The following is a 9,335-nucleotide window of genomic DNA, read 5'->3' as shown; positions in this document are numbered from 1 at the left end:
TGCAGTAAATGACTCAATTTTACTTCCTTTTATCTCACCCTGAACCAAAAATGGTCATTTTTTGTTTCGCTACGCGTAAATACAAAAAATAAATATTCAGTTTCATATACGGTTGAGGAGTCCTGTTTTGTGGTTGGTGCGAGGCGTATTTAACAATGCGCGGCTTTTCCTCCAACCGGCGCAGCGAAGCGGGTATATAAACAAGCGAGACGGCGCTGGCGACTCAGAGACACAACACCTAGCGCAGGATAACACATTAATCAGGTGTTGAGATACTTAACAAACAGAACACGACTTTGTATCCCGAATCTACTCGTGCACGGAACAAAAATGGGCTGGAATCTGCGGGGATTATTTATCATGACAATTATTTGTTTGCTATTTGAAAATGGTAAGCATATATAAATGAAACATTCCTTATAGCAGGCGCGCGTTACTTCGACAGAATGATTGCACGCGAGCTGATGATCTTGAAACCTGTCGTTTTATTGCGTTTTTGACATTAAATTGAGTTACATAATTTGCTTTGAATACTTGTTAGAAATGAACGCTGGATATTGATAGATATTAACACAGTTCAGCATTTTCCACAATTTTGTGCAAAAAAATACATATTTTTTGGGATATTTTTATTGGCAGAAAACCAGATTACTGTAAATGGGAATGTTAAAAATGTGATCTAAAATGGACAGTAATTGGGGTTACTGGGGTACCAAATTGGAAAATTAGGTTCTGGTATATTTATGGGGCCTTTTTGGCATTAAATCATTCATGTCATTTAAAAAATGTGGTTGTGCCAATTTCTGATTAATTTAAACTATGTTTGGAATCGTTCTGCTTTGATCCGTCGGTTAAGACCGCCAGCACCGATATTGTTTTCAAAGCGAAGTTCAGGCAGAACGATTAATGAAAAGGAGAGAGTGACGGAAACTTTATTATCTGCAGCTTTCATAACGTTCGCAAATGACGAGTGAAGTGCGTTTTCGTGTTTGCATTCCGGATTGAGAGGAGATTACATTTTGATAAGTAACATTCTTTGATGCAGGTTATTGCTTCAGCCTGTCGGGGATTGGAATGACCGGAGAGCGTCATCTCCGGAGGGAGAAGCGTTGTTCCTGCAGCAGCCTGAGAGATAGGGAGTGCATCTACTTCTGTCACAAGGACATCATCTGGATCAACACACCAGGGTGAGTGAAGCTTCAGCAATACGCAGTGAAATCTTAAATTAAGGAAACGCGCAAAAGCTTCAGGAAACGTTTAATCGGCGAAGATGCTCGGCGTAGACTGAACACTTTCAAGAATGGAAAGGATTTTCTCAATTTGAGACCATGTCACAATAAATCCCGAATTAGGCCAGAAGTAATGTGGCAACAAAGAACCTGGCGGGTCAAGCTGCATCTGTGGAGGGACATCTGTCAGCTTCCAGGGTGAGGGTTCTTGAGCCGCCACAACTACTGTTCATTTCTCTGCTGACCCGTGAATTCTTTCAGGTTTTGCTTTTGGTCCAGATTCTAACACCTGCAGTCCCTTACATCTCCAGAGTAAATAAAAATGAACAGTTCTGGCTATAAAATGGAAGCAAATTAAACCAAAAGAAAATTATTTGTTTAATTCCCGTTAGGACTGTTCACCTTGGAAAAATTCTGCGTTTCTTCCATGGGATCTCTCTGCCTTTTACCTTGAGGTTTTATCTCTAGTTGCCCAACCCCTTTCAAGAAGCCTGCAAACTAAAATGTTGGCTCTATTTCTCTGCCTGATTTGTTGAAAGGTTCATTTTTCCTGGATATAAAAACACCCTTGCCTGTTCATTAGGAGGTTGCATAGTTCTGGTTCATGTTTTCATACAACTACTTGCAAAGTGATTTGTAATGTACTCTGAAATCAGATTAGATGTTCTTCTTGCTTTTTGCAATTTCTTTACACTTTCCTCATACCTTTGTGTAGCTGGGTGTGTGAAAACCTCCAACTCCTCCACCCAAAGCCAATTCAGAAAGCTCACCAGACCTTACACCACTTCCAGCACTTTGACAGATACATAGATAGGAAAAGTTCAAAGGCATATGGACCAAATACCAGCAAATTGGACAAGCTTGGATGGCATGGATGAGTTGGGCTGAATGGCCTATTTTTGTCTACATATCTCAAGTCTATGATCATTGAACAGGCTGGAGGGGCTAGATGTGATCTTATGTGTTTAGAATATCTTTTCTGTTAAAAGTCTGATTACTAATTCACTCACCAATGTTCTTTCAGGAATGACATCCATTGTTCTTATAGAATGGACATAAATCTCTACCCCATAATAACTTGATTGACTTTTTGCTCTCCAAAGTATTTGCAGCATACCAACAGAAAAAAAACAGGATAGCTAGAAATTGGGGAATGGCTGCATTTCTGTATTCTTTCCCATTACATCATCTTCCCCATCCTTCTGTCTTCCCCTTGATCTGCACTCTGCTCCTGATCTTTGAAATTCATTTCTTCAGATATCTTTAAACCACTTTGTCCTTCTTGGATTCTCTCCTTAAAACTTGTTGAAGTTGTATTAAGTCTTTGGTTTACTGTCAACTATTGTTTCATGCTCACATGAAGCAACTTTGGAGATTCTCCTTTGTCAAATAAAGAACAAAAATACATGTTGATGTGACCTGTTGCACTATTTCTTACCCCACATTTCAACAATCTTTTATTTAAAAAAAAATTGATAAATTTGAGTTTCAATTTTGTAATCAAGTCATGCTACTCTGCAAAGCCAGCTGTAGTCTTAATACCTGGAAGGGATCAACTATGCCAAATTAGTTCTTGTACAAAAAAAGTGGGTCACTGTTATCTCAAAGGGGTAATAAAGTTTAATTGAAACCAAGTATTGCATAAGCCATAAACACTCATAAGCAATATATCTGCAAAGTTTGTATTTCCTCTGTGAATCATTGTGTTTTATACCACCATAAAGATTTGCTGTGGTAATTTTGACTATCTGCTCTCCTAACAGGAAAACCATACCTTATGGCTTAGGAAGCCCTCGAACACGCCGCAAAAGATTGACTCCAAGGTGCAAATGCACAGATTCCAATGACAGAGTGTGTTCACGATTTTGCCAATTGGATGGAACGTAAGTAATACCAATCAAGTATTACACTTCAGGGAATTTGAAACCCTTTGCATTTGCAGAAAGCATTGTTCCCGAGATGTGTAGAAGGGAATGTGTAGAATGTGTAGAAGCTTGTCTTTGGATCCAAGCCTTGGACAGCATGTCACAGAGCAGCTTTGCAGTCTAAGAGTCAGAAACAAGTTTAATATCGTGGGCAAATGTCATGAAATTTGTTGGTTTTCAACAGCATTACATAATAAACATAAACCTGAGTAACCATTACTTACGATGGAGGATGTCGAGAGGAATCAAAAAAGCAGGTGTGATTCTGTAACTGGCAGCTTAGCCTTAATTGCTTTGAAACCAGGATTTATTAAAATAAAAAGAGATCTGCTCCCAAGTTCAAGACTTCAGTCAGTGTCATTAGATAGTTCACATGTGTATTGTTTTGGATTGCGATTAGTGTCAAGCGTGATGTTCTTCCTTATGTCAAAATGTCAAGTCTCAGCACAAGACTGTCACTGCAGGGTAGATCTGTGAATGGGCCATTTATCAGGTGTGCCTCCACCCTTTAGGTAGATTGGAAACTTTCCACAACCCTATTTAAAATAAGAGATGCAGCCTTGCTGATATTTATTCCCAAATCATCAAGACCAAATTATCTGGAGATTGTCTTTTCTAGTGTCATAACCTGCTATTTGAAAGTTAACTGCAGGATTGCCTACAACAGTGAAATTTATCCAAAGTAATTTGGAGTGTCCTGGCATTATGAAAGGAAAAATATACAAAAATAAGTTTCTCCTAATCCGTTTTCAGGAAAATCCTTTACCTAAAAAAAAGTTTGAAATAAGTAAAAATGTATGTAGTTAGAACTTTGAAGAAGGAGACAGAAAAGGCTGAATTTTCGGAACAGACAGAACAGAATCTGTAAATGAAAACAGGTTCAGGTTTCATATCTAAACCATTGAAAGGTGTTAACGAAGGTTCACACCTGAAATTTTCAGGTGACAAACAGTTCTTCTGTTTCAGTCAGTATTAGTGACATTGCATTTGTTACATGGAAAACCTGTTACACAGGTATAAATGTTTTAGGATGCAAATAAAGACCAAGGAATTTTTCTTTAAAAAGCAAAACAGAAAAGTATGACTCAAAAAATATTAAGTGTCACATGAGATAAGAGGATAAGGGAGCAATTTTCATAATTATTCTTTTGATTAAGTAGATAAGGAAAAATATGTTACAGTAATTAACACAATCTGGGAAAACTAGGAGAAAATTTAATGCATTGAGTTAGAATGTACCTAAAATTGATGTAAAAAAATAATAACATAACTTTCAAAATTAATCTCTATTTAAAATGAAAACAAAATGTGGGCTGTTGGAATGTATATAATCACCAGTTGTTTCAGAGAGGTTCTGTTGAATGAGATCCTGTGCTATATACACTCAGTGGCCACTTTATTAGGTACACTGGTACACCTGCTCATTAAATCAAATATCTGATCAGTCAATCATGTAGTAGCATCTCAATGTATAAAAACATGCAGACATGGTCTAGAGGTTCAGTTGTTGTTCATATCAAACATCAGAATGGGGAAGAAATGTGATCTAAGCGACTTTGACCATGGAATCACTGTTGGTGCCAGACAGGGTGATTTGAATATCTCAGAAACTCTTATCTCTTAAGATTCTCACATGCAATAATCTCTAGAGTTTACAGATAAAACAAAAATCATCCAGTGAGTGGCAGTTCTGTGAGTGGAAATGCCTTGATGTTAAGAGAGGTTAGAGAAGGAACATTGTTTTGCATGGCTATATGTATGTACAGACAGGTGACAATAACTTTGAGCTTGAGAATGGCCAGACAGCTTCCAGCTGACAGGAAGGTGACAGTAACTCAAATAACCAAGCTTTACAACAGTGGTGTGTAAAACTGCACCCCTGAATGCACAATATGTCAAACCTTGAAATAGATGGATTACACTGCCCCAGGTTTAGAAGAGCACACTAGGTTCCACTGCTGTATCTAATATAGTGGCCACTTGGTGTAATTCAAGTAATCTTTAGTGTCAGCTTTCAGCTCATGGTTGACAATACCTGAATTGAAACAGTTGTTTCAATTGTTGAAAATTGTATGGTTTTAGTACAAAGGACAATAGCTGAAATGTGCCATTATTTTCTTTCTTCAGGAGGGATGACACCACTCTGCAGAATAATAATGTTACAAGTATACAACATCAAAACCCATTAAAGTACCAAAGCTCAAGTTCAAATCAACATCAAGAAATAAAAAATACACATTTGGTTCAGATATTAAGGTAAATTACTTTCAAGGAAAGAAATACAATATTTTTTGTTGTCAAATCTGACTGTACACATCATTTGCACAATGTTTGGTTGTCTTTGAAACAGAGAACAAATGAATTCTTTATAACTGCCTAGGCCTGTTAAGATCAGCCTAGTTCTTCAATGTCCTAGAGAGGTCATTCAGTGAAGCCACCTTTTTTGAACAACAACCCAAATGCTTTTCATTCCGGGATTTTGTTTAAAGTAATTCAGTTTCAGACTTCAGATAACTAAAGTTTATTTTTTCTAAGAATATATCCCAAGATTCTACTCTTCCACACCCCATCGCACTCGCACACTATCCTGAATTGAAATGCACCACTGTTGCTTCGCCGATAATATGTTTAAAACCTGGATCTCCATCCCATTCGGCATTATGGGAGAATCCCAATCACAGATTACCAGCAGGTGGTTCATCACCACCATCGTAAGAACAAATAGGACAATAAATATTGACCTCACCAATAATACACAGACTCTTAAAAATAAATTGAAAAAAAACAAACTTTTGTAAAGCATTCAGTTATAACTTAAGAGAAACTTAAGTCTCAAATGAGATTCTCAACTTTACTAAGATTCTTTTGCTTATTCACCTTACAGCTGTGATCTCTGGTTGTTGACTTTTCTGCCAAGGGAAATAGTTTCTTCTTACATATTCTCTCCCAACTCTTGAATGGCTTTGAACATCTATCCTAAATCACCTTTGCACTTATGTCAAAATCAAAGTTCTAGTTTTATTTTGCAAAATATGTAGAGGGTGATACTGCTAACAGATGAATCTGACTGAATTGTCCAAACAATTCTTCAAAGATGTATTCTACATAGAAGCTATGCATTTGGAAGTAGTGGGAGCGGAAGATAAGGGAAGGAAAGAAAATGAAGAATTTTAGTTTTTTTTAAATAAAATATTTTTAAATCTTTTACAGACAAATTGCACAGTCAAATATCCAGCTTGCTGAAAGGAAGAAATTTCCAACGAGACAGAATCAAGTTAATTTGACACAAGTGGAAAACCAAAAGGGGAGATGAGCTGTTAAGACAGAGCTCACTCCTTCCAGAGAGAGAGAGCCATCTTTGGCTTCTGTTCTCCTTCCATTGAAGGCATGTAAGGTACATGGAGAGAACAAGAAGATACAAGGAAGGTGGAGAGATCAGTCCACAAATATTAACAAGCTGGCACTGAATACATATTTCTCTGTTGGACTGTATCGCAATTGTAATGGGAAAAAGGGGAAGAGACATACGCAGATCATAGGAGGAAGTGGAGCTGATCAGCTTTTCTGAAGTCTTGCTGAATATGACACCTTGAGGTTTAGCAAGTCACTTATGGTCTACATAAGAACAGCAGCATTGGTAAGAGAGGGGAGAAAGACTGGCTTTGATACATTTACCACAAGATTGACAACAATCAGCTTTAATGAACTGGAGGCAGAATGATATCACTCTCCTGGATTGCTGTTGGGTACCAGAACTGAAAGCAGACAGAGGCTAAAGTGATTGGTTCTGATATACCTCAACTCCTAGTGTAAAAGCATCACTGTGGTTTTCTGTGAAGCAGAAGAGTACTTTTTCTTCTGTAGATAGTCTTGGCTTTCATTGGTGAAACTTGAGAGCATCGGTTATTGTTCTTATGAGCTTTGACCAAGCAGATGCTGAAGTGTAGGCATCAGTGGAAAGGACTGAACTGCAACAATCTGGTTGGCACTGTGCTAGCGGCACAGATTGTAGCTCCTAGACGGGTCAAGTTCCTACTCCTACTTGCCATTTGCTGACTACCCATTCTTACCCTGTCTTCTTGAGCTGGCACCACTGAGGATGTGCCAAAGACACAAGAGGCCAGGCTGTGATAGTTCTGCCATAGTCAGACTGCCAATGCTTTTTGCACAGGCTTACACCTGTTTGTGACAATAAAGGACAGTGGGAGCCCACGCAGCTATAACGTGCAAGATGGGATGTCCACAATAGAGGAAAGGAAAATCAGATGTGGAAATAGACACATTTATCAAAAACGGGTTAACTGAGTTCAGCATCTGTATTAAAGATATGACATCATAGATTTTAATCACTTTGCTTTGGACACAGAAGCCATGATAGTGTTGCTATCTTCCTCCATTATTTCAGCACATATTAACCATTTAATGTCTCCACTAAATAGCAGAACAGGAAAGTATTGTCAATGCATTGTACTCACTTGCTGTCACCACTCTTTCCAGGAGGTGACTCAAAACAACATCAGTCTCCTGAAAATATCTCCTGAGTTTTTACTGGCAGCAGACTAGTTTTTAAGATGTCTGGTGAGATGAAATCTGGAACATAGATGTTTGGATATGTATGGACAGTAAGTGAAGACTTTCTTTCCCCATTAATTAGCATTAACAATTTCAGTGTTAAAGTTAAGGGCAGGAACATGCAGTACAGTCCAACCATTTCAATAGGTTAGTCTGAAAAAAAAGGGAAGAATGGAGAGAAGATATCTATTGTGAATAATTGTGAGATGGATAAAACAAGTAATTAAGTTGCAGGTCAATAACGAGACAAATGTAGGATGATTGGGGAAAAAAGTTTTAAATCTTAAATGTGTCAAACAACTGAAATCCCTGTGCAGCAGTTCTCTCACTCTTGCTCTCTCCACACATGCACACAGTCAGCTGAGTCCTGTGATCCCCTGGGGAAAAGCAACAAAAATTACATAAAGACACCAGGCCAGGTGGAACAGAGTGCAGAGATCTAGGAAATTTCTTGGGCAATAGAAGCTAGTCCAGAAGATCATTCCGACCCGAATTACATTAAAGCAACATCTACCATATCCCTGTATGAACAAAGATTCCAAGGTAGGCTGTGCTGAAAGTGCAAGATGTTTTCTAAGATCAGAAGATCATGAACAGATGTTTGACTGTTAGATAATCTCCATTTGTATGAAGAAAGTTGTGAGATAATGATCAGCATGATAACTGGGTATTAAAGAAAAGAAAATTGACATCTATTGAGCAGCTGACTGCTGTATTCTGGAGGATATATTAGGTTACACAGAAGAATAAGATGCAAAGGGTTTTCCTCTGAACTGTCTAACTAGTCTGTTGAAATTCTGGTCACTTTTTCAAAGTCAGATCTTAAATGAGAAATTAATCTCATATCCAAGCTAGTTTTCATCACTAGGAAAGTATGAACTGGAGAGCACAGTTCAGACCTATAAGCAATAACATTGCTGTATAAAATCAATGGACACAGTGAAAAGATAGTTCATAATTCACAGGCCATTGGATGGAAACTCAACTCTCCTGCTCTGTGTTCCAAAGCAAAGTGCCCTCCGTGTATTCATTTTGAGGTGCTCACTATTTTTAGCAGAGTACAAAGCTATTGATTCAGGACCAATGTTAATTTATTACTGACGATCTGCCTATTACAAGGATAAGGTGAACAACATTTCAATGATTAATTTGAATGCATATTTAATTAATTTATGATTAATTGTAAATTATTATAATTTCCTGTACTTTGGAACTATTGTGACTATCATTTATTAATGGAAATAAATATATTTGTTACTGCCATTAACCAGTGTAAAGATTCATTTACAGAGAACATTGGATATTAGAACAGTACAGCTCAGGAACAGGCCCTTCAGCCCACAAGGTTGTGCCAATCCAATTAAATTAATAATCAAATAACCAATTAAACTAATCCACCTACACAGTGTTCATATCCTTCCATTTTCCTCACATTTATAAACCTCTATCAGGTCTCCCCTCAGCCTCTGACATTTCAGAGAAAATAACTCCTAAGACCATAAGACACAGGAACAGAATTAGGCCATTCAGTCCATCGAGTCTACTCTGCTACTCCATCCCAGATCCCACTCAACCCCATGCACCTGCCTTCTTGCCATATCCTTTAGTT

The 9,335-nt window shown here is 37.8% G+C and overlaps 1 protein-coding gene across 1 annotated transcript; it reads left to right on the top strand.

Annotated features, from left to right (window-relative positions):
* The first annotated feature begins 215 nt into the window (after positions 1 to 215).
* Positions 216 to 9,016, top strand: LOC132383603 (endothelin-2-like). Its single transcript, XM_059954795.1, has 5 exons — positions 216 to 391; positions 1,046 to 1,187; positions 2,993 to 3,112; positions 5,282 to 5,410; positions 6,365 to 9,016. The coding sequence occupies exons 1-5, from the start codon at positions 331 to 333 to the stop codon at positions 6,465 to 6,467; spliced, it is 555 nt and encodes a 184-aa protein (XP_059810778.1). The 5' UTR covers positions 216 to 330; the 3' UTR covers positions 6,468 to 9,016.
* Positions 9,017 to 9,335: the final 319 nt, after the last annotated feature.

The sequence above is a fragment of the Hypanus sabinus genome, chromosome 30, assembly GCF_030144855.1.
Source record: "Hypanus sabinus isolate sHypSab1 chromosome 30, sHypSab1.hap1, whole genome shotgun sequence".
NCBI lineage: Eukaryota > Metazoa > Chordata > Chondrichthyes > Myliobatiformes > Dasyatidae > Hypanus > Hypanus sabinus.
Note: the sequence above shows the minus strand (reverse complement) of the source record. Positions and strands in the feature narration are given on the sequence as shown.

Coding starts and splice junctions, on each gene's coding strand:
- LOC132383603 (XM_059954795.1), top strand. CDS start 331: ATGGGCTGGAATCTGCGGGGATTATTTATCATGACAATTATTTGTTTG. Junction 392..1,045: donor TTGTTTGCTATTTGAAAATG/GTAAGCATATAT, acceptor TCTTTGATGCAG/GTTATTGCTTCAGCCTGTCG. Junction 5,411..6,364: donor CATTTGGTTCAGATATTAAG/GTAAATTACTTT, acceptor AATCTTTTACAG/ACAAATTGCACAGTCAAATA.